The 26,254-nt window shown below is 39.7% G+C and overlaps 1 protein-coding gene across 1 annotated transcript; it reads left to right on the top strand.

The window, feature by feature from the left end:
* PIP4P2 (phosphatidylinositol-4,5-bisphosphate 4-phosphatase 2) lies at positions 1-26,211 on the top strand. The gene is made up of 7 exons (XM_070749212.1): positions 1-278; positions 12,151-12,299; positions 14,063-14,169; positions 16,424-16,547; positions 20,764-20,816; positions 21,974-22,064; positions 24,738-26,211. Exons 1-7 carry the CDS (start codon positions 173-175, stop codon positions 24,879-24,881), a joined length of 774 nt encoding a protein of 257 aa, XP_070605313.1. The 5' UTR covers positions 1-172; the 3' UTR covers positions 24,882-26,211.
* The last annotated feature ends 43 nt before the right edge of the window (positions 26,212-26,254 follow it).

Below are 26,254 nucleotides of genomic sequence, written 5' to 3'. Positions count from 1 at the left end.
TTTCCCCAGTCCTCCCCCTTTGGACAGCGCTCCGCCCGGCGCCTCCCCTCCTCCCCCACCCCGCGCTCTCTGCCGCCTGCCGACGCGCACACTGGCGCAGCGGGGCCGAAAAGGCAGCCCGGCCTCTTCTTCCCTTCGCTCCCCTCCCTCCCCGGGCTCAGTGCGAGACTTCATGGCTGCTGACGGGGTGGACGAACGGTCCCCGCTGCTGTCAGCGCCCGGCTCGGGCAGTGTGACTCCGACGGCCCCGCCGTATTTCCCGGACGGCAGCCCGAGAGGTAAAGCGAAGCCTGCGGTTTTTTTTTTCCCCTCCTGCCTTGCCAAGGCACGTTGGCACCAAACTCCCCTTCCCGGCATCTTTGCCAAGTTCGGGGGGGGGGGTAGAAAAAGAACGGTGTGGTGGACGGGCTGAGGGGGGAATTAATGGACGCGCTTCATGTGGGATGAGGGGGATAATTGGGCGGGCCGGGGATTGTTGGGATGGGGGAGGAGACGAACCAACTCGGGGGGGGGGGGGTGTTTCGTGTTATTTCCCAGTTTGGGGCGGCTTGAGGCCAGCTGGGGAGTGAATTTTAGGAGTGGGGCGGGAGGGGTGCGCGTGCGTCTCTCTTCGACCCCCTCCCTCATCTCCACAGTCTCCCTGCCTGCTTTTGTCGATGGCGGGGGGGGGGAGAAGAATTGGGGGTCGGAGCTGAGGAGATGCGGGGAGGGGGCGGCATTGGGCTTGAAAGGGGGCGGGGACGTCTTTCCCTGCGTCCAGGACTCCGGTGTCCTTGAGGCAAAGGCTTGAGCCGCCTTCCCATTTCCCTGGCTTACCGCCTTTCCCCCCCTTTCTTTCCTTACACCCCCTCCCGCCCAATTCTGCTGAATCAGGGGCTTCTCTTGAAGAAAACGAAGGCAGATACGCAGGGGCCGGTGAAGAATTGGCGTAGGTGTGCGTAAATAATGCACGCGCACCTCCGCTTTCTCCCCACCCCTCAATGTGGAATCCCACCCGGCTTCTGGCCAAGCACTACAGAAGAGTGTTGGGGTGGGGGTGTTGCTTTGCCATCCAAGCTGTAAAGAAACAGAATATACCTACTTTGCTTTGGTTTATGTTTACACCATACCCATTACCTTGTACACGTTTTGATTGATTAATAAATAAATAAGAATAAATTAAAAAAAAAAATCATTGTGCCAGTCCCAGTCACTGGTTAGGTCCCACAGAATCAGCCTTTTCCAGGTCCTGTCAACTAGACTGTGGATAGGCAAAGTTGGCTCTTTTATGACTTGTGGACTTCAACTCCCAGAATTCCAGAGCTCCTTATGTTAGCTCAGGAATTCTGGGAGTTGAAGTCCACATGTCATAGAAGAGCCAACTTTGCCTATCCCTGAACTAAACAATGTCGCCTCACAGGGCTTAAGGGAAGAACCTTCTCTGTGGGGCCTTGGCTTTCTGGAATCAGCTCCCCCAGCCCCCCCCCCCCGGAGATTTGCACTGCCCCCACCCTCCTCGCCTTCCGCAAGAGTCTTAAGACTCACTTATGCCGCCAGGCTTGGGGCAATTAGACCTTAGCCCCTGGTGAATGAATCTTATGTATAGTGTAGTTGTTGTTTGAATGGGTATGATTGATTTTTGACATAATTAGGATTTTAGAGCAGTTTATTTAGTTTTAATTAATTGGATTTAGCCTGCTGTATTTATTCTTTCATATGTTGTAAGCCACCCCGAATCTCCAGAGGGGGCAGCATATAAATCAGATAGATAGATAGATAGATAGATAGATAGATAGATAGATAGATAGATAGATAGATAGACAGACAGACAGACAGACAGACAGACAGACAGACAGACAGACAGACAGACAGACAGACAGACAAAAATAAAATAAAATATGCTGAATTCAGGGGGTAGGAGACTGTAGAACAATGGTTCTCAATCTTTCTAATGCCGTGACCCCTTAATACGTTTCCTCATGTTGTGGTGACCCCCAGCCATAAGTCTAGCACCAATTCTCTCAACAGATTGTAAAAATATGTTCCAAGGATCTTTAATTCTTAACACCAGGGGAAATTTGTCTTTCTCTATGGCCTTAGGCGATCCCTGTGAAATGGTCATTCGACCTCCAAAGGGGTCTCAATCCCCAGGTTGAGAACCACTGCTGTAGAAGTTTAAGAGGGTGTTTAACAGCCTTACACGGTAGGGTCCTTGCCTTTAAGGGGGGTGGTATTTACAGTGATCTTTCTAAACCAGGCTGTTTCAGTATTATTGCAAAGCAATAGCATTTAGATTTATATGCCACTTCACATTGCTTTACAGCCCTCTGTACGCAATTTACAGAGTGTAAGCGTATTGCACCCAACAATCTGGGTCCTCATTTTACCGATCTTGGAAGGATGAATCAACCTTGAGCCTATTGAGATTCGACCTGCCAAACTGTTGGCAGCCAGTGATCAGCAGAAGTAGCTTGCAATGTTGCACTCTAACCACTGCACCGCTGAGGCTCTCACCAATGCTCAGCTAGGTGGGGGTTTCTGGGTTCCCCAAGGATAAAACTCCACATATGCCTCTAAAACTCCTTAGAATACAAAGGAGTTCTGTTTCCTGTCTTCCAGGATTATCCTCTGCTGGTGCTGTTACTGTAGTCTATGGGTCTCCAAACTCGGCCACATTAAGACTTGTGGACTCCAACTCCCAGAATTCCTCAGCCAGCAAAGCTGGAAGGAATTATAGTTGGGGTGGCTCAGCAGGTAGAGTGCTGTACTGCAGGCCACTGAAGCTGACTGTAGATCTGAAGGTCAGCGGTTCAAATCTCATCACCAGGCCACTGAAGCTGACTGTAGATCTGAAGGTCAGCGGTTCAAATCTCATCACTGGCTCAAGGTTGACTCAGCCTTCCATCCTTCCGAGGTGGGTAAAATCCACCCGGATTGTGGGGGCAATAGGCTGGCTCTGTTAAAAAGTGCTATTGCTAACATGTTGTAAGCCGCCCTGAGTCTAAGGAGAAGAGCGGCATAAAAATCGAATAAATAAATAAAAAACCCACTGCCTGCCTGAGATATTATATTAATTGGTTATCATCTTTATTAACATTTGATTTATAAGGCTATATAATTTCTGGTGCCTCACACCCTATCAGTGGGGCTCTGAGGAGGTGATTTAAAAAAAAAATAGTGGTCATGATGAGGCAATTAAAAGTTCCTTAGTTATTGTTTTTTTACAAGTATCACAGTGTTGTGATTTTCATCTTTAATTTTTTAACTATACCCCATGGACATTCCATAACCCCAGAGGTCTTCAAACTTGGAAACTTTAAGAGCTGTGGACTTCAACTCCCAGAATTCTCCAACCAGCTATTCTGGCTGGGGAATTCTGGGAGTTGAAGTCCACAAGTCTTAAAGTGGCCAAGTTTGGAGACCCTTGCGTGTAGTAATTGATCATACTTGGTGGTCGTGTGTCAAAGTGATAAGGAATAGAAGGGTATAAAGGACTAGTACAGTATACTCACACCTATTCCCTCCTCTAGTCTGTGCCCCTTTATAGAAAAGGTGAGACTAGCATGAATTTGATGTCTTGCTCTTAAGTGGGTTTCTCCATATTGCTTATATATTATTGCCCCATATAGTTGTAAATTATGAGCAGCTGAATGAATTGCAGGTTCATTGTTGTCCTTGATTTACAACTATGGTTGGGATCAGAATTTCCATTGTTAAGCAAGATGGTTGTTAAGTCAATCAGGCAGTCGTTAAAGGAATCCATCTTCCCCCATTGACGTTGCTTCCCAGCATCTGTCTGGGAAGCTTGTGAAGGATGATCACGTGACGCCAGAATGCTACAAGTATTATAAACACACACTAGTTGCCAAGTGCCCAAATTTTGATCAGTTGACTGTAAGGATGCTGGAATGGTTGTAAGTTTTTTCAATACTTTATTTATTTATTTATTCATTTGTCCAATACACAAATACATAGGAAGAAAAATAGACATGTAGTAATATATATAGGGGTAAAGTGAACGTAGAGGATATATGAAAGAAAGAAAATATATATGCTAAGTGAGAGAAAGGAAAGACAATTGGACAGGGGACGAAAGGCACAGCAGTGCACTTATGTATGCCCCTTACTGGCCTCTTAGGAACCTGGAGAGGTCAATCGTGGAGAGTCTAAGGGAGAAATGTTGGGGGTTAGGGGTTGACACAATTGAGTCCGGCAATGAGTTCCACGCTTCGATAACTCGATTGTTGAAATCATATTTTTTACAGTCAAGTTTTTTACAGTCAAATACTGTTATAACTTTGGTCATTGAGCAAATAGTTGTAAGTCAGGGATTCCCTGCATACAACAAATCATAAATTCACCATACGCTCTGGGATTCTATAACACAACAAATTAGTAAAATACGTTTTAGCAGAGCATGTTTCAGAATAATTAATGATGTCAGGAATGATCAGCAGAAAAAGGAAGGAAGGAAGGAATGAAGGGAAGGAAGGAAGGAAGGAAGGGAGGAAGGGAGGAAAAGAACAGATTGAAGCCATATCTTACTCCTGGAAGCTTTCATACTTCTGTTCTTGGAATTGGAAATTGAGACCAGAAAAATAAAACCGCATGAGCCTTTTGAGGAAAGTCTACATAATCTTGGAATGCTCTAAGAGGATTATTTCTTTTTCTTCTTCTTTGATGTTGCTCCATTTTTGATTTTCGTGACCAGTTTTGCTTCAACTTCCCCCCCCCCTTGGCTTAATGTATTCCACAGCCCAGAAAGACAGTAGCAAACTACAAAAAGCCTTTGCTTATTGCAATCCATGTGACTTTGCCCATGTGTTTCCCCAGCAAGAAGGATCAAAATGTCCTGACCTCTCTAGAAACAAAGGCTGATAATGATTAATTATTGGTCTGACCTTTTTATTTATTGTCATAACATAAAAATGAATCCCCATCGGGGAATATTTAGAGAGCAAAAGTTCATTATTTGAGAAACTGAGCACAGGGTAGAACTTGAGGAATTAAGGAATGTAAAACCTCCTCTGGAGCACAGAATATGTTCTTTCCAATAAAACTTAGATCCATATCTTCTGGAACTGGTTTCCAAGGCCTATAAATGCATAATTCTCAATATCATAATAATAATCATCTTGTACGCTGTCCAACGCTCAACATCTACAAATACCTCACATCATCAAATAAGTTTCAATAGAACCAATAACAAATTAACAATAAAGATAAATTACTAGCAAGAAGTATCACTCTTCCTTGTCAAAAGCCTGAAGTGCCAGATCTTCATGGTTCTTCTAAAGCTGGCTGGAGAATTTTGGGAGTTGAAGTCCACAAGTTTGAAAATTGCCAAGTTTGAAGACCTCTGTTCTAAAGAATAGCTGAGTGGGGGCCACCTGGATCAGAGGGAGGGGGACCCCATTCCAGAAGGCCCAGCTTCAGAGGAAGAATATTTCTTGGACCTGGATAGATGATATTTTTTTAGGACCAATACAATTCATTAAAAGCAATAATTTAAATCTGCTAAAATAAAATGTAGGGATTCTTGCAGGAGGTCCTAGCCCCACAGACCCTTCATTTGCAAGACAACATCTTGCAACTATAATGCCATGGTTTAACTGTAATTATTTCTTAGTTATCTGGAACTTGCATTTGATTTATTGTAGCAGCATTATCTTGGTATGTACTAATAATGGGATTGCTAATATAGTAATGAAAATGTGTGGAAATGGACAAATAAATGTCAACCCATTGTCTCTTTTTGTATGATGTAGATATAATTAATTCTACTGGTAATAGGAAAAGCTTTCTGTCTTGTAATAGGCAAAGCTGGTGTTCAAGGCTTTCTTTTGTTCACATAGAGATCCTGCTGATAGCTACAGGTATGGTACCATGAGAAATGGAACCTACTAATAGGTTTTGTGGATTGAGCATATTACAGTGTGAATCATTGGTTTGGCTTGAACGAGGGATTTTATCTGAAGAATGAAGTTGGCTGAAATCATCAAACTGGATTGATAAAATTCAGGACAATGAAACAATGCACATGCAGAAATCCTTCTCATTAATTGAGTCATGCTATATTTGATTCGTTTTAATTTTAAGAAATTATTCAGTCAAATCACCTTTGAATTAAAATTTGAAATGAAACTTCACACAGCCTTAGTACTGAGTAGATTTGGTGACTGAGTATGAAGGAATGTAGGGTTGACCTTCAGGAATGAGCTAGTTGTTAAGGGGGATTTGCAGAAAAGATTACATAGCCCTGAAAAAGAAGAAAGAATGAGAAAGAAACTCTAAATAATTCCCCCTTTATTTTGTTTAGTATAAGCTGGGATAGAGAGGGAGCTTAGACAGGCTTTCAAAATTGTGCTATTCTACCTAACTACAATAAAGAGCTTTCCTGGAATCCCTACCGGGCCTGTTTGTTGGCCTGGTCTACTAGGAAGGGCTCACAATGAGATCATTGCTGTTTGAGTATAGCTTAATAAAGGGGTGCCATACTCGATTCATTGAGGGGTGCATAAGAGTTGTGTTTGACCTCAGGGCTGGGTATGTGTGGTAGGATGGGCGTGAGCAGCTTGATGGGATATTGTGATCACTGCACTAATTGTAAGTGTAGTTTAATTCAACAGACTTGAAAGCAGGGATGGGCTACTGCCTGTAAGGGGGGGGGGACACAGTGGGGCAGCGAAAATGGAGCTCCACCCCAGAGTATCCAATTTGCACTGAAATATGTTGAAAGAAAATGCATAAGCCATGCCCACAGTGTGGTAGTAAAAATTTTGGTAGCCCTGCACTGCTTAAAGGTATAAAGAAACAATAAACTTCCCTTAAATTTTAAATGTTGAGGAAGGTGAAAGTTACGAAATATTTTTCCACACATGCACTCCTACATAAGCTATGAGTAACCTGAAGCCTATCTCCTACAGCAAGATACTCTTTCGCAAGCCTGGAAGATAATTGTTTTAATTACAGTTACACAGAGTTACATTTATGAACATCATACAACTGAAAGATGTGTGAGTTTACATTCAGTAATAATATTAAATCACCCGTCATCACCCATTTATGGCCATGTGGATAGTGAATGAATGTCTTAGTAGAAAGATATATAATTTTCGTGCACATTCAATGATCCACAAATCTCACTATGAAGTATTTGTATTTACTAAGCACAATAGCCACAGCTAGTAGTGGTATCATATAAGTCAGTGATGGCAAACCTTTTTTTCCCAAAAGATTGTGGGCGTGCACTATCACACATGCATGAGTATCAACACCCACAATTCAATGTCTGGGGAGGGGCGAAAACAGCTTCCCCCGCACCCAGAGGCCCTCTGGAGGCCAGAAATGGCCTGTTTCCCAACTTTTGGTGGACCCAGTGGGATCGTGTTTTGCCTTCCCCAGGCTCCAAAGGCTTCCCCATTCCCCCTGAGGTTCTTTAGAAGCCAAAGGCGCTGTCCCAGAGCCTCTATGTGTGACAAAATCAGCTGGCCAGCACACACATGCATGTTGGAGCTGAGCTAGAGTAAGGGCTATTGTGCCAGCAGATATGGCTCCGCGTGCCACCTGTGGCACCCGCACCATAGGTTCGCTATCACTGATACAGATGGTGCATCATTGAATCTATGTAAGTGCTGACCCTGGTGAAGCAAACCAGGAAACAGTCAAATAGTCCATTGTTTTTCAACCTTGGCATCTTTAAGATGTGTGGATCCCAGAATTGCCCACAGACAGCCAAAGTTGAAATTCACAATCTTAAAGGCATTGAAGTTAAGAAGTAGAGATAGTCTGTAGACTTGAAAAGGTAGGAGGAAAATATCTTGATTCCTACCTAAGCAGATTTCCTGGGTAGACACCACTATTTTCTCATCTGCAACAAAACGATATGCAATGATGGCGAATATCTGTAGCTCAGATGTAGGAAGGTTCATTCTCAGAACTTGTGGGTTGGTTTCCGAACGTTTTGTTACCAGGCTAAATAATATCTTTAAAAACTCCACTGAAGATGTTACCTAGCCTAATAACAAAACATTTGGAAATCAACCCCAAAGCTCAGATAAGGAATCTTCACCCTCGTAAAACAATATATCTAGCAGGGTCAAATCTGTGAAGAAGTTTCTTCTGTTACTTAGTTACTGAACTTTCAGGGGTTAAGTTTTTGGAGCACTGAGATTTATTGCTGTGTCTAGCCTGGTATCTAACAACAATTGAAAGTGCAAAAGGCTGGGCTTATTGGGTTAACTTTCTTTGGTCAAAATATTCCTGGAAAGGCATTGTAATACTTGGATTCATTCCCAAGTATAGATATTGTATAGATATGTGTATATTTGTTTTATTGATTGATTTTTTTGTACTGGATGTATAGGGCAAACAATGTGACTGAATGGTGTACTTCAGAAAAACAAAAGATAAACATATATGCTGTATATAGTATGAAATTTCAAATACAAAATGGTGATGAAACACAACAGTAAAAACAACCCAAAACTACTCCACTGAAGCCAAATCCCTGGAGAAAAAGGCAGGTTTTAAGGGCAAACAGCCTGTTGTATATCAGATGTGTGTGTGTGTGTGTGTGTGTGTGTGTGTGTGTGTGTGTGTGTTGGAGAGACTTATCTAAATATTTTCAGTTCATAATTCCAGGCAGGCTCTTCTTGTTTCCCTATAAAACTACACTTTTTATTTTGTTTTCTTCTACATACATATACTTAGCATGCTTGCAAACTTTAATATGAAGCTCAGTATTTCAGTATGAAAATATCCCTTTGCTTTTCTGAGATGGATTCATTATTTTGGACCACTTTTAGTGGTAGCTAATGCTACTCCCGACTTAGGGTGGAGATAGAAAGTTCATAATGTCTGGAATAATGATGCAAAATAGACATGATAGGATATGTGTGTCAGCAGGATCAAATATTCTTGGGTTTCTTAAATGTAATTCATAAAACTAGTTTAGGAATAAATCTAGTTTAGGGATTTAACATGTTCCCCTAAAATAGTGATTCTCAATCTGGGGTTTAGGATCCCTTTGGGATTCAAACAGCCATTTCCCAGGGGTCACCTAAGATCATGGGAAAAGACAAATTTCCCATGGTATCAGGAACCAAAGCTTCTATTCTGGCGCCTTGGAAGATATTTTTACAATTCAACCAATCAGGCATTTACAGTGGGGGTGTCCCTCTGACTTTCCTGCCAATCAGCTTAAAGCTCTGTTGGGAAAATTGGCGCTAGACTTATGGTTGGGGGTCACCACAACATGAGGAACTTTATTAAGGGGTCGTGGCATTAGAAAGGTTGAGAACACTGCCCTAAAACAGTATCCATTTTTGCCAGTTGTCGAGTTCCAGAAATCTGAAAGAGGAAGCTTATGGGAGGCAGATTAAACTATTTCCTAGCCAGTTATTTTACATTTTGGTGGGTGAAGTGAAATATAGTCGCTTTAAGCAATCATTAGGTCTGTGATGGCAAACCTTTTGGGCTTGGCATGCCAAAAATCCAGAAAGTGCCTACGTTGATTTTGCTGGCATGTCACGATTCCCTCTCCAAAACAAGAGAGAAACAATTGTTTACATATTACTTTATTTTATAAAACGTACACTCCAATCATGTGTTCAAGTGTTGTTCTCTTTCTACTGACAGGCCCCTGGAACCTACAGCTTTGAGTCTTATGAGGCCTTTTTTCTTAAAGCATCTTTGTAGAATGCTCTTCCGTGGCCTCCTAAAACCCTACCAAAGTATGTCAGGTTCTCACACCATTCTTGGGTGCTCCAGAGGTCAAGTGAGAGCACAGCCATTTCACATGACTTCTGGATGGGGGGGGCTGGAGATTGCTTGAAAGCACATATCTCATTCTTGTGCAGCTTCCTCAAATTGTGCAAGAGTGGGGTGTGCTTTTGGGAATAAGTGTTGGTGAATGCTGTTAGTTCATCCGAAATCTACCTTGCAAGATGTGGATACCAGTGTCGTGGGTATTGTCATCACTGTTGTATGCTCTTGATAACATTATCAAGTCTTCATAACATTATCGAGTCTTCGGAGAGGGGCGGCATACAAATCAAATAAATTATTATTATGTCAATACAACACAGCAAACGAGATCACTATGCTGGATTTCGTATTTCATCACCAGTCGGGCGCTTCCCAAGCACCTAAGACTGAGTGACGTAGCGGCGAATTATGTTTGCCTATCCCAGTAAAGCAGCCTTTTGCAATTGACAGATGGAGATTCTGTCAATTCCGATGGTTTTCAAATGTCCGCTCAGATCCTTTGGCACTGCACCCAGCGTGCCAAGTACCACTGGGACCACTTTCACTGGCTTATGCCAGAGTCGTTGCAGCTCGATTTTTAGATCTTCGTATTTCACTAATTTCTCTAGCTGCTTCTCCTCAATTCTGCTGTCCTCTGGGATTGCAATGTCGATGATCCATACTTTCTTTTTCTCCACAATCAAGATGTCTGGTGTGTTATGTTTCAGAATTTGGTCAGTCTGAAGTCTGAAGTCCCCCAGTAGTTTTGCTTGCTCATTTTCAACTACTTTTTCAGGCTTATGATCCCACCAGTTCTTTGCCACTGGGAAATGGTAGTTCCGGCAAAATTTCCAGTGGATCATCTGTGCCACAGCATCATGTCTATGCTTGTAGTCAGTCTGTGCGATCTTTTTGCAGCAGCTGAGTATGTGATCGATTGTTTCATCTGTTTCTTTACAGAGTCTGCACATTATTATTATTATTATTATTATTATTATTATTATTATTATTATTATCATCATCTCACAGTGCGTTTAAGGCAAAGGCGATGGATGCAGAAGGAGCAGGATGCTCCCTCCTGCATCCCAGAAGGGGCAAAAACAATGTAGTCATTCTGCCACTTTTCCAGATGGAAACCAGGCAGCTCCAATTTCCTCTCTTCCTCTCCTTTTGCTGAGGGGGGTGCCGGCTGCAGCTGTCCAAAGCACCTGCTCTCTAATTTGACTGCTCCTCCCTGCACTCAAGTTCTCTTCAATTCCCTCATAATGCATTTAAGGGTTAATCGAAGCAGTGCTGTTAAGGGACCCCCAAGACATTAAGAGGTTTAAAAGAATGATTGCTAGTTGGGATAGGGGGAAATAATGACCTTTTCTTTGCTACTGGTAGTCAGGCAGGATTTCTACTTAATTCTTCAGACAAATTAGCTTGTCGGCAGATAAGTAACCCTTGATATTGATTTGGCACATTTGGGAATCGGACACAAAAGCTATCCATATTGGGAAAGCCCACATGTGTGTGAGAGGGAGTGATGTTGACATGAGCATCATGGCTGTCTTGCAAATAATAGAACTTAGGATTTTGCTACATATGCTATGATGCAAGTACATAATTGTATCATTTGCTCAGTGGAGTCACAGATCCTGTCATTTTTACATTCTGTCTTTATACACCTGATGGATGAAATTTAGCTCAAAGGGATTCTTTGGACATAGGCCATCTTCTGAAATCCAAGGCTAAAAGGAAACAAGCCAAGTTAGTCGTTGTCTGTATAACACCAGCTAATTTGTTTGCTTGTTGAACAGTGTTCTCTACTAATAGATGAAATAATATATTTTTCATTACAATCATTTTGTCCTGGATACAAACTATGGCTACAAGTAATTTTGATGTAGGATATTAATTTCAGGCCTAAACCCAGATTTAGACAAATGTTACTTCAGAGTTGCAAAACTGGTATGATGAACTGTTTTTCTAATTTTGATATCTCTTAATAAGGGCTGGAATTGCCTGGAGTTTATTTTATTAGAGGTATCATCAGGTACTGAATGTTTTTTTGACAAATGGTAACTTTTCATAAAAGCGAGAGCTATTGTGGGCTTACCTAGGTTCGCCCACATTTCTCCAACACTCCGTGGCCTGCATTGGCTGCCGATCAGTTTCTGGTCACAATTCAAAGTGTTGGTAATGACCTATAAAGCCCTACATGGCATCGGACCAGAATACCTCCGAGACCGTCTTCTGCCGCACGAATCCCAGCGGCCGTTAAGGTCCCACAGAGTTGGCCTTCTCCGGGTCCCGTCGACTAAACAAATGAATGAAAAGACAGTTGAATTAACTGCAAGGGCACATGAGCTATTAGTTCTGTATTCATTGTGTAAAAGACTTTTAGATGCTTTGCTGCAAATATGTCTTTTCTTTCTGTAGCAGAACTCCCGCCACCTTATACTGCCATTGCTAGCCCAGATACCACTGCTATTCCTATAATAAATTGCCGTGTGTGCCAGTCAGTAATCCATTTGGAAGGGAAGCTTCACCAACATGTGGTCAAGTGCGCAGATTGCAACGAAGCTACGGTAAATGGATTTACAAGTTTTTCACTCTATAACATGCTCTAGTGGACCTCTTTATGGTAGTCAAGAATGCAATTTGGGGCATGTTGAATTTTTCAACCTTCAATTTCCAAACATTAGAGGTGCTCAAAAGTTATGACTTGCCTTGGGGATTGTAAAGATATTTTGGTTACGGTACTTTAATATAATTAAAGATGTGTTTTGTAAGTAACTACATAAATATCAATAACTTTTTAACATTTTGTTTCATTTACATACAATTGTGTGAGGACAGCCATAGTTATATTTTTAGTAGGAAACAGTAGCTTCAGTACTGTTTGGATTTGGAATAATAGGATTGGCTTTTGATCTTACTCTTCTTTGTGATAACAGCTGATGTAAGGTGTATTTCAGTGATTAGTGATTTTGTGCGTGTGAGAGAGTTCTTTTAAGTGATGTATAAACCAAAGTTTGGCTTTCGGTTGATTTCATAGAAACTATGCTTATAAGACTGGTCTGAAAAATCTAGCATTTTTGCACCATAAAAGTAGTACCAATTTCCGATATATGTGGAATATTACAACATTGCATTGCATTGGCATCTTTCAGTCTCAATATATATACAAAGTAGAGTTTTCATCATTTCTCCCTGATCCTCTTATGTTTGTGGTTCAGTATCTGATAAGATCTTGAGTTACATCTGTTTTTCAGTTCCATTTTCGGAGAGAACAAGGAGTTTTAATTATGGTATGGTAGGGAGTTATGATAGGAGGCTCCTCAGATGCTAGGAACAATCGGCTCACCAGGTCCTTGCGAGAAGGTAGGGGCAGAAAAGGATGTGTTGCTTTTATTAGTCTTCTACCTAGCATAGATGAATTTAGCTGAGGGAAAAGGGGGATTTTCTTCATTTGGGAGGATACTACATGAATTTGGGGGAACAGGGGGGAAGAAATCAAAAATAATGGTTGGGGAATAGATTGTTCCTAAGAGAGAATGTTTTCAGAATGATTCAAGAATAGAAGTGATAATTAGCTTTAGTCTACATGAGAATTAAAATTGTTAGTCATTTCAGAAATGGCAAATAGTATGGCCAATAATAATGCAAGTAACCCTGTTGTAACCCAGTGTTTATTTGCTATGGTCTAAGTTAGCTAGTCTAAATAACTAGTTAACCTTTGAGTCTCTCTCTGTGTGTATCTATATATCCACACAGTTTGTTCACACTTGTTTTAGGAGAATAATTGTTTTGTCCTCTCAAGTGTTTTCTTTTTCTCATCATAATTGTATTAAAACATTTATACCATTCTGCTAATTATCAAATAAGACTTATATTATTGCATTAGAAAATAATTTAAATTATTAGAAAGTTAATATCTAACATATGTTTGAATCTTCCTAGATTTTTGGTTGCAGTGAATATTTTGTTTATTATACTATATTACATTGTTCTAAGATATTATTACATCACACATATGAAAGATAAGATAAGGTATATGTTTAAAAAAAGGAGGATAGAGGAGAATATAGTATTATGAAAGACATTTTATTAAATACATACACTAATAGCCACTGACCACTTTTATATGTAACTTGTATTTTAAACATAGTACCAGTAATTGATACGATATTAAATTAAAAGGAAAGTATGTTGTGCTATAACACTTTTAACTGAAGTTGAATCATTTCTGTTGCTCTGTTTTAATCATTGTAAGTTCTTTTTCTTTTCTTTTCTTTTTTTTTGGAGAATCAACATGCATGTGATTTCTTTTTCTTTTTTTTGTGTGTAGCCAATCAAAAACCCTCCTTCAGGGAAAAAGTATGTTAGATGTCCATGTAACTGTCTGCTTATCTGTAAGGATACATCACGGAGAATAGGATGTCCAAGACCCAATTGGTAAGAGCCACAAAAAAAATTAATCTGTGTTCTGAATACAATTTTGGTTGTTTTCATCATTTCATTTCATATGAACTGTGACATTAGTCTATGCAAGTCAAACATTATATAAAGATAAATATTTTTGTGCCATTACCAAATATAGATTAATAAGAGGAGGAATAGGAGATTAGGAAATAAGGGGGAAAGATGACAATTTTTTGTGCACATCCACTTTCTTTAATTATGAGAAGAATGTACATAATCTCTAATGGAAGGTATTCATGCCTTTATAGAAAATTCATAATTCTGTAGATTACAGAAGATTACAGTATAATTATTGGTGTTAAGATTGACTCTTGTACTTAGTATGTATATATATACATACTCTATATATGTATATGTGTTCAGCCGGCGTATGCCACACGCCTTTGATTAAAGGGAAATTTAGCCAAGCAGACACACACACACACACACACACACACACACAAACACACACACAGAGAGAGAATGCAATTAAATGTTCTTTATCCAAACAAAAAAGAAGCAAAACTCCCTTTTAAGATTTAAAGGGATTTCTTATACAAACAAGGCACTCTTGAATACAGACAGATAATGGAGTCCAGCAATAAATCCAAGCAATAAACCAGTAACTCTGAGGTTCGTCACAGCTACTGTTGTTCAGACGTGATAAAGTCTCATAATGTCTTTATATTCCAAAGTCCGGGAATCCAAACAAAGTCCTGAGCACAATCCAGAAACAGCAAGCCACGATCCAAACCAATACGATCAGATAATCTTCCACGCTGCGAGGCCGGCATGCTGCCAATTTAACAGCAACCTTAATTACTTGAACCCCACCCAAACACAGGTGGACTCAATTATCTTCTGTAATATTTTTGAAGCTGTTCTCTCCTATGCATAGTTCTAAATGATGAAACCCTTTATATTTGCTTTAATCCCCTTTGCCCAAAAATTTAATCCACCTTCAGTTTCACTGATCCAGAGATAGGTGGATTAATCAAGAAGATTGATCACTAAATTCAATTTAACTATCTTTAATCTGTAGAAGAGGCTTGTAAAGTGGAATGCATGGAGTGCACAAGCGCGCACACCCATGTATGGGCAAACATGGTGCCAGCATTTAATTAATAAAATACTTTCTTATAACTGATACCAAACCAATAGAGATCACTCTCTTACCATTGTTTCATTATCATTTTCTAATGGTCCTATACATTATTTGCAGCAAAACTAATCAATCAAGAATCCTACGAATAACAATTATGAAATTAGCTGTTTTAGAAAACAGGACACGGTATTGTGCAGGTTCCCATGCCCTCAATCTTAACTAAAGCAACATTACTGAAACATTTACTTTCCAGTGAATAAATATAAATGCAGTCCGGATATTGGTCTTACTTTCAGAAAATGCAGTACATGCAATCAGTTCAAAATTTATAATAATTTTTCTGAAGTAGTATACTAAGATCACCATGAGTTGGGCCTTGGGCTGGGAGTAGTTTGGATCTGAATAAAGTACCCTTGGTTTTTGAATAGTATTCAGCTCCAAATAGAAAATTTCTAGAATCTAGAAGATGGTACTTTTAAGTTCTTCTGTTCAATCATTTAACTTCTGTTAACTTCTAAAACCAGACTTCTCATTAATCAGTTCTCAAGGAATTGTATTTGAAGTTGGCTGTTAACTGCCCTGGTTACTAGAAAGAGTACAGAATTACTATTTTAACCAGTTATTTCAACAAACCATGGACCAGAGTAATGCACTCTTCGTAGTTACTTTTGGCTTTTTGGCTACTTCAAGGCAGTGCAACCAGGTTATATAAATAAAGTTTCAATTTTCAGTAACTCAGGCCGTTTGACAAAGGAAATAATTACTATGACAGCTTTCCGGATGTGTTCAAGCTGAAGGTAAGTAGCAACTGTCTGAGATGGTTTAATTAGGATCGCTGCATTGTGCTAGATGTTCCAGACTTTACAGAATTGAATGAACTGTTCCTAATTTACCTGTTTCAATATGTGCACGATTTTTAATTTTATGGCATTTTCTATTCATTTGAAGATGAGCTTACATGTCAAAACTTTGATTATTTTACAGGGATTGATACCAGTGTAACTAATTGTCTTTGTGTTTGGTACTGCAATTGGCAAACATAATTGAGCCAATGAGTTTTCTTTGTAGAAAGGATACCAGATGATGAGACTGTCTTTTTCTCTCTTTTTTCCTTAAATGGTATGACATCTTTACTTCTGACAGTAGACGCATCATTAATCTCGGTCCAGTAATGCTAATTCCAGAGGAGCAGCCAGCGCAGCCTGCAATTCCTGCTCAGCCAGAAGGCACCAGAGTAGTTTGTGGACACTGTGGAAATACATTTCTAGTAAGTACAATCACGATGAAACAAGAAGATCAAATTAATTCATTGGGTAGAATTTTCAAACTCGCCTTAGGTTTTTTAATCTTTTGTCCTAGTTCATTTATCATAGCAAGTTCATTCACAAGCATAAAATGTAAGCTTTAGGGCAGGGGTGTCAAACTCAAGGCACAGGGGTGGGATCCAGTCCATGGGTTGCTTAAATCTGTCCCTTGGGGCCGCCCTGAAGACAGTGAAGGACTTGCCTGCAGTGCCTCCGCCAGCGAAATGGAGCTCGAGAGCCCATTTTCTCTGGCAAAGTGCTCAGGCCGTCACAAGCACCCCAACACGAGTGACATCAAGCTGGCCAGCCCATCCTGGCCATGTCCACTCCAGTCCCCCAAGGCTAAACAGCTCTGATGCAGCCCTCAATGAAATCAAGTTTGACAATCCTGCTTTACGGCAAACCATTAAAAGTTATTTTGTTCTAAGAAATTAAAGTAATAATTCTGTGATACGAAATAAATTATTGCTAATTAGTAGAATATGTACTTTGTGCAGACACCTGGGACTAAACCTGAAACCTGAATCTCCATGATGATGAACAGGTAGTCCTCATCTTACAACTGTTTGCTTAGCAACTGTTCAAAGTTGTGAGGGATACTTCCAACCTGGATTCAAAGCTCTGATGCCCACCCCTTGTACTCATGTGACTTCGCTTTGGGTGCTCAGCAACCAGCTACTTACAGTATCCCGTTGTCACATGATTGCATTTTACTTCTGGTTTTGCATTTGCTTCAGCTTTTTGGTAAAACTAGCTCATAGTGAACAAAGGGTTTACTTAATTGTAATATGAGACAACTAGATGAAACAGTGCTGTTAGCTGACTGTTTGAATAAAAGGATAGTTTTCTTAATCATGCCATGATTTTGTGGATGTCTATTTATAGTTAGGGTATAAAGGCGCAAGCAACCAATATATATAAATTGCTAGTGCAGTCAGACGGGGACACGATTGAAGGATTGACTAAATGGTGGCAAAATGAGATACAAGTAGAGGTACAAGAGATGGAAAATATAGTAGAAAATATAAGGAAAATTAAAAATACAAGAATCAGGGAAATGAGAAGGAAAATATTACATAAGTGGTTTTTTACTCCCGTTCAACTCGCACACTTTCAGCAGAATGTCAGGGGGAATTGTTGGCATGGGTGTCAAGATAAAGGAGTGTTTATGCATATGTTCTCGGAATGCCCGATAGTGCAGGAATTTTGGCAAAAAGTGAAAGAATGCTAAATAGAATGCTAAATATACAATGGACAATCACTAAGGAAATGGTGGTACTAGTTAAAAGCAATGCGATGGGAGAATTTAGAGAAATAAAAAAAGCAGCAATAGAAAGCGCTCAGGCAGTAATAGTCTTTGGTTGGAAGGATGCGACAAAATGGACAATGCAAAATTGGTATAGGTACATGGTGGACCATATTCAATTTGAAATTATGGATAAAAGGATAAATTCGGAAAATGAAACTGAGTTGGGACAACTGATGGGATGGTGGGACAAGGTAAGACGATATATGACGAGCAGAATCCAAGACCAAGCTACAAGAAAGAAATTGGAATCACTCTATAATATGTAAATAGATATATTGCTCTTGGGTCAAGTGGACTATACAAGAATACCCCAGATTTGGTGGTGGGGAATGTGTGTGTGTCTGGATGGGGGGCACATTTCACTATGCACTGTTTTATGTTGTGTGTAATATGAATTTGTTTAAAATTAATTAAAAAATTTATTTAAAAAAATAAAAAAAATTATAGTTAGAAATAAAAAATATATTTAAAAAAATAATTTCTATGGACTTCAATAATCTCTCTCTGTCTCTCTCTCTTGTATCTATCATTATAATTATATGTAGGTAAAATCATAATTTATTTATTTATTTATTTATTTATTGGATTTGTATGCCGCCCCTCTCCAGAGACTCGGGGCGGCTAACAGCGACAATAAAACAGTGTACAATAGTAATTTGGTATTGATGATTAAAAATCAATTAATATAAAAACCAAACATACATACATACATACATACCATGCATAGAATTGTAAAGGCCTAGGGGGAAAGAGGATCTCAATTCCCCCATGCCTGGCGGCAGAGGTGGGTTTTAAGTTGTTTACGAAAGGCAAGGAGGGTGGGGGCAGTTCTAATCTCTGGGGGGAGTTGGTTCCAGAGGGCTGGGGTCACCACAGAGAAGGCTCTTCCCCTGGGTCTCGCCAGGTGACATTGCTTAGTTGACGGGACCCGGAGAAGATCCACTCTGTGGGACCTAACTGGTCGCTGGGATTCATGCAGCAGAAGGCGGTCCCTGAGGTAATCTGGTCCGGTGCAATGAAGGGCTTTATAGGTCATAACCAACACTTTGAATTGTGACCGGAAACTGATCGGCAACCAATGCAGACTGCGGAGTGTTGGTGTAACATGGGCATATTTGGGAAAGCCCATGATTGCTCTCGCAGCTGCATTCTGCACGATCTGAAGTTTCCGAACATTTTTCAAAGGTAGCCCCATGTAGAGAGCGTTACAGTAGTCAAGCCTCGAGGTGATGAGGGCATGAGTGACTGTGAGCAGTGACTCCCGGTCCAAGTAGGGTCGCAACTGGTGCACAAGGCGAACCTGGGCAAACGTCCCCCTCGCCACAGCTGAAAGATGTTTCTCTAATGTCAGCTGTGGATCGAGGAGGACGCCCAAGTTGCGAACCTTCTCTGAGGGGGCCAGTGATTCTCCCCCCAGGGTAATGGATGGACAGATGGAGTTGTCCTTGGGAAAGGGAAGTAAGATCCACAGCCACTCCGTCTTGTCTGGGTTGAGTTTGAGCTTGTTGACACTCATCCAGTCCCTAACATCCTCCAGGCACCGGCCCATCACTTCCACTGCTTCGTTGGCTGGACATGGGGTGGAGATGTATAACTGGGTATCATCGGCGTATTGATGATACCTCACCCCATGCCCTTGGATGATCTCACCTAGCGGTTTCATGTAGATATTAAATAGCAGGGGGGAGAGGACCGACCCCTGAGGCACCCCACAAGGGAGAGACCTAGAGGTCGACCTCTGATCCCCTACTAACACCGACTGCGACCGACCAGAGAGGTATGAGGAGAACCACTGAAGAACAGTGCCTCCCACTCCCAACCCCTCTAGTCGGTGCAGAAGGATACCATGGTCGATGGTATCGAAAGCCGCTGAGAGGTCAAGAAGCACCAGGACAGAGGACAAGCCCCTGTCCTGGGCCCGCCAGAGATCATCCATCAACGCGACCAAAGCAGTTTCCGTGCTGTAGCCGGGCCTGAATCCAGACTGCTGAGGACCTAGATAATCGGCTTCTTCCAAGGACCGCTGGAGCTGAAGTGCCACCACCTTCTCAACAACCTTCCCCATAAAGGGAAGGTTGGAGACTGGACGGTAGTTATTGAGTATGTCTGGGTCCAGGGAAGGCTTCTTAAGGAGGGGGCGCACAAGTGCCTCCTTATAAGGAGCCGGAAAGGACCCACTCCCCAAAGAGGCGTTGACAATCTCCCGGACCCAGCTCCGCGTCACCTCTCGACTGGCCGAAACCAACCAAGAGGGACACGGATCCAGTAGACAGGTGGCGGAACACACAGCTCCAATGGCCTTGTCCACTTCCTTAGGTGTCACCAAGTCAAACCTCTCCCAGACAGATGGACAAAGACGTTTAGCCCCAGTCACCTCGACTGACTCGTTGTCAGTTGACTCTGTTTTACAATTGGGAGTCGAGGTCCGCTCGAATCCGAGCAATTTTATCAGCGAAAAATGTGTTAAAATCCTCGGCACTACTCTGCAAGGGCTCCCCAACTCCCCCCTGGTTAAGAAGGGAGCGGGTTACCCTGAACAGAGCGGCCGGGTGGGATTCCGCTGATGCAATCAAGGTGGCATGATAATCATGGAATATTTATGATATTGCAATTATTAATACTGAAAAGTACTACAATTGTTGAATAACATACAGAGCTCTGTAAGTCACGGGAAATTATTTTACATAGAAATCCCAAACCACAAAGTATGGGGCTATTACCTGTAACAGAGCATTGCAGTGACAAAAGAAAATAAGGAATTAAATTCGTGAGAAGTAAACTATTTTGCTGTGATACCCATGACATTTAATGTGAAGCAAAATAAGTATTTTTCTTGCTGGCATTTTTTCAACCTAGTTTTTTTATTGCAGTGGATGGAACTGAGATTTAACACGTTGGCAAAGTGCCCACATTGCAAAAAAATGTAAGTTCCTACAAATACATCTATAAATCCTAGTTTTTATGGATGCAGTTTTATTCCAAATATTAGTTTTCAATAGATGCATGTTATCTTTAAAAAGAATAACATTAAGAATAACATTTGCAGTGTTTACATTGTCATTTCAAGTCAAAATCTTGTAAATTTTCTTGATTGTAAATGTTTTGTATACAGTAATTATTTGCAAATCAAATGGTAAAAATAATTTAGTTTTTCTCCTGCTAGTTTATCTACCTAATTGTATATACAGACACAGACCTTATGGTAAAATTAAGTGAGTGATGTATGTATAATTTATAATAGACCGGATTTTCACTTTTTTAAAAAGTTTAAAGCCCATGATTTACTATGTAGAATTGCACTCTAGCCAATAGATTTGGTTGAGGCTACTCTTCATGTGAGCTTTGAATGAAATAGTTCAAATCTGAATTATATAAATACTTGCTGCCATATACAGTTTAGAATGAAAATCTTACTGCCTTTGTTATACAGTATTTAGAATCAGAATATAAAGTTGAGAAAAATAATACAAACCAGGTTTTAACACTCAATAAAAATGCTTGTATCATATCCATTATCTGAATTTTAATGGTAACAAAGCAAAATTTATCTATAAAAACTGAAAGTGTAAAATATAGCAGCTTCTAAAGAAGTTAAAACTACCTTGTGATAGAAATAGCATTTATTCTTTCTTTTTCAGCGGTGGAAACCCTTAGGGAACAGATTAAAGGTCTCAATTAACAGTGGCCAAGTAATGCTTTCGCTTCTGTTTTAAAGTAGAACATTTGTTATTGAAGTAAAACTGCCTAAGTAAATCAGTTTAACGACATTCCACCAAGATTTAAGGGGGGAAATCTAATCACAAGTTGGCCACATGTCTTTTTTGTTGAAATCAGCCTTAGAACTTTTGGATAATCACATGATATCTTACTGTTCCTGCAAATATTTTTGGATGTCTGTAAATAAACAAACAATTAGAATTATGAAAAGAAATATTTCTCACGCTACTGCCAGAACATGATCTGACTTTGACCTCCAAAGAGTTTAAACTGCAGTATTATCTTGTACGTTCTTTAGTGAACCTTCAAAATCATTGTATCAATTGTGTTTAATTCCGGCTATGGAATACTCTGTGTTTTCAGTTCTTCTGTTGGATGTGCGCTCCCACGAAGACGGTGCTGTGCATATATTACAATTGGAATGATATTTATCTTCATTGGTGTTGGATTAACTGTAAGTAGCATTAGTGTTGATTTATAATACTGAATCAGACAAATGGTATATCTTCAACTAGTGTCTTATCAAGTTTACAAATCAGTGCTGCCATCTAAAAATCGAGAAAATGTGAAAATACAAGATTTTGCCTGCAGATTATAAATTAGAATTTATAGCCCAGATGACAAGTAATCCTCAATTTATGACTGGTTGCTTTTTGGCAAAACCATATCTGAACCACTGGTTTTCTTTAGGACTGTGGAGTTTTTCTTTAATGACTGTGCTGATTTGTTTAATGAGAGCCACAAAAAAGTTGTATAATCAGGTCAGTCAATAGTTCCATAAATGTGAAATTACTTGTATAGGAAATAGAAATTGAACTGTGTCTTATTGGCTGTCTTCCAACTTTTCGGAGAAGGGCGGCATACAAATCTAATAAATAATAATAATAACTAGATTTTTAATGGGCCTGATGGTGTCTTCAGCTGCCAAATAGAGAAGGATGCAGCCTTCATACAAGGATGGCTTATGTTCCCCACATAGCCCAGATACCACAAGACAAATTTGCACAAAACAATCTTCTATCAGAAATTACATGTAGTACCTTCCACATTGTCCAGAAGAGCTTTGCTTTGCTTTTTAGCAGAGAAATTTTTTTAATATAAATATTAAATTGTCATTTGTGAGGAAAGACATTTTCACAAAACACTTTGTAAGTTAGACAATTTATTCTTTATTTTGCATGTACAAGACCACAGTATTTGTCCTTTCTAATTTCTGCTAGAAAAAGATGTAAAGAAGAATATGGTTTTTGGCTTTTCTAGTTTTTGGTCTTGAGGAGAAAGATTAGCTATTCTCAAGTATGTATGTACACACACACACTGCATGGGTTTATAAATTCTGTCAATTTCATAACTGTTTGGGAGAAATAGTTTTTATTAACTCTTTGTTTATAAGACTGTGCACTTGGGAATAAATCCCCGAGTCAGCATCCATGATAGATAATTATAGATGACTAAACTATACTATTATAGTATGTAGTATATATTAGCATAAGGTTAAAAAAATCTATTAAGAAAAAAATACGTTATTATAAATGGTGAAGCATACGAACGATAAAGTCCTATTCTAAATTAATATTCAATTTCTTCATATAATATCTTGAGAGATACAAGATCAGCAAAGTTTCTTTGGAAAACAATGAAGAAGGGTGGTGGTGATAAGAGTGACAATTTCATCTTAGAAAACTCTAAATTTTTTAAAAAATGAAAGCAGGTATTTCTTTGACGCATCTGACAGAAAATTTCTCTACATTCTTACTGAGAGATATGTTTATATCCAGCAATTAAGAAACCTTAGTAAGACTGGCTGATCCTATAGAGGTGGCCCTTCTGAGGTTTTTCAGTATTTGATGCAGTATTTGTAATAGAACTACAGTGGTACCTCTACCTAAGAACGCCTCTACTTACAAACTTTTCTAGATATGAACCGGGTGTTCAAGATTTTTTTGCCTCTTCTCAAGAACCATTTTCCACTTACAAACCCGAGCCATGGAAACTGTAACTGGAAAAGGCAGGGAGAAGCCACCGTGGGGCCTCTATAGGAATCTCCTGGGAGGAAACAAGGCCGGAAAAGGCGGGGAGAAGCCTCTATGGGGCCTCTCTAGGAATCTCTTGAGAGGAAATAGGGCCTCTACCCTCCCTGTGGTTTCCCCAATTGCACACATTATTTGCTTTTACATTGATTCTTATGGGAAAAATTGCTTCTTCTTACAAACTTTTCTACTTAAGAACTGGTACCACTGTACATGTTGTATACAGATGTTTTAAAACATTAAATTATTCCATCTTTTCATATCAGTTCAAGCAAAGCAGCAGATAGATAATCCCTGGTTTATGACACAAGTGGGAACAGAATTTCTGTTGCTAAGCAAAGCAGTTGTTAAGTGAATTATTCCTAGTTTTATGATCTTTTTGCCATGGCTGTTATGTGAATCATGAGGGTCATTAAGTGAATCACATGGTTAAGTGAATCTGGCTTCCCCCATTGACGCTGCTTGTCAGACGGTGATCACATGACCGGGGGATATTACAACCATCATAAATGCATATTGTTTGCAAAGTATCACATGGTCTGATCACATGGTCATGGGGACGCTGCAATGATGCTAAGTGTGAGAACCAGTAGTGGGTTGCACCCAGTATGGGCCACACTAAAGTGTGGTAGCAGAAATGGAGATGCACACGCATCTACGCATCCCCAATGCATGTACATACTTATTGGCACAAGATTCAGCTTCTGCACATGCACCAAAAGCGAAATCTTGCATGAGGACACTTGCACGCATGAGATTTTACCAAAGATTGGTGAAATCTCACACACGTGTCCTCATGAGATTTCGTTTCTGTCGCATGCGCAGAATCTGAATCTCGTGCCAATGTGCGCACACCCACAGGCTGGTCTCCAGGAGTGTACCAGTAGTGCCAGAGATGAGGAACCTTGCCTGGTGAGGACCACTGTAACATTGAAAGGGCAGTAAACAAATGGATATAAGTCAAGGACTACCTATATAATTGTTATCAGAAACTGTTAGAAGTCAGGCTTTTTTAATCTCAGACCTTGACTGAGACTTATTCCAAGACTTAGTACTGTACATTAACTACATTTTCCCCCTTGTGTTTCTTTTCAAAGGTTGGTACCCAGGATTTTGCTAGAACATTTCATGCCACTTATGTTTCATGGGCTGTTGCTTACCTCTTTGGCTTAGTCTGCTTGGTTCGAGCCTGCTATTGGGGAGCTGTAAAAGTCAGTTATCCAGAACACAGTTTTGCATAGACTTCTAATAGTATGTTATTGGAAAATGGAGCTTTTAGAGAATCTGATGGTTATAGGAGCCAAGTAATTTAAACAGTTTTCCTATTAAATGTTTCTGTTTTGTTACTAAAGTTTTAAGGCTGGGGATCCTTTTAAGAACAAATGTTCATTGCACTACATTATATGCAAATAGTTTGTTTTGCTGCTAGATTCCCAAACTCTGAATACTAAAGCTTTGTTTACACAATTGTACATCTGTCTTAAAAGAACTGCTGAATTCTATTTCAATTTATAGTATTTTTTTTCAGTATTAAATGTGCTTGTGCCATTTGGGGATGAATATGTAAAAGCAAGAAATATTTATAGGTGTTTCTACAAGTGCTTCATATTTGTATGTACACTTTTAAAACTGTCAAAGCAACTTGCTTTAGAATGTTAAGCAATAAAATTTTGCTTGAAATGCTTAGTTTAACTTTCACCTAAGATCAGCGTGACCTTAAAGAGTGTGCATCATTTTCAAAGTTTTTCTTAGGGATATACTATCCTTTCAGATTTCCAGTTTGAGGATACGGTATTTTAGTAGGCTAGCTAAAGAAAAAAGTTCATTTCAATTCAACTTGAATATTATTATTTTTTAATTCTTGTATTTTTTTTAAAACATCCAAACCCATGATTGGATTTCTGGAACTTCCCTATGGTTATTTGTATGAGTTCCTTTACAGGGTCTAAATAAGGGAAGCATTTGATATGACTTGTTTTATACATTTAGATGATTTTAGAGTGGTGTTGGACTATCTCTTAATTTGTTTAGATTGGTCATTTATTTTCCTTAATGGGAGAATAACTTTCCAGTCAGTATAAAGGGACATATTTATAGCTTAACTCAGCTAATAAGAAATTAAATAGAGCAAAGAAGTTATTCTGATCATTCCATCAATGTGTAACTGGTTGGTACAGTATTAGAAACGAATCATGCTAAATGATAGAATTTTTTTTTCATGACGTGTTCACAAATAGAATATTGGGACCAGTTACTGCACTGACCAACTTTGAAGTTTTACAGAATATGGTTTTTTAAAAAACAAAATTGGAGGGAATACACTGAGTTTTAGATTATAGTAGTCCTTAGACAATGGAAATCAAAAAAGTAGATTAAAATGGATTTTCTAGGATTATATATATATAAAACCCTGATAAAGGACAAAGTGATGCTTGGCTGAGGATTTGGAGCACAAAAAAAAACCTAACTGTACATGGAAGTTGTCATTGTATAATGTTAAATGTACAAAACCAGTAGCTCAGGTTTATCATGTACCTTTTAAAATATACTAATAAAGATGATTATTAAAAATGAATGTTTCTGCTCCCTTCAGTTAGTGTCTGAAATTCATATT

Source organism: Erythrolamprus reginae, chromosome 3 (genome assembly GCF_031021105.1).
Source record: "Erythrolamprus reginae isolate rEryReg1 chromosome 3, rEryReg1.hap1, whole genome shotgun sequence".
NCBI classification, from domain to species: domain Eukaryota; kingdom Metazoa; phylum Chordata; class Lepidosauria; order Squamata; family Dipsadidae; genus Erythrolamprus; species Erythrolamprus reginae.
The sequence above is the reverse complement of the archived record's forward strand: the minus strand, read 5'-3'. Positions and strand labels throughout refer to the sequence as shown.

Excerpts from the sequence above, each read along its gene's own strand:
- PIP4P2 (XM_070749212.1), top strand. The coding sequence starts at position 173 with ATGGCTGCTGACGGGGTGGACGAACGGTCCCCGCTGCTGTCAGCGCCC. Across the intron at positions 12,300-14,062 it reads CAGATTGCAACGAAGCTACG|CCAATCAAAAACCCTCCTTC; the intron begins GTAAATGGATTT and ends TTTTGTGTGTAG. Across the intron at positions 16,548-20,763 it reads ACTGTGGAAATACATTTCTA|TGGATGGAACTGAGATTTAA; the intron begins GTAAGTACAATC and ends TTTTTATTGCAG.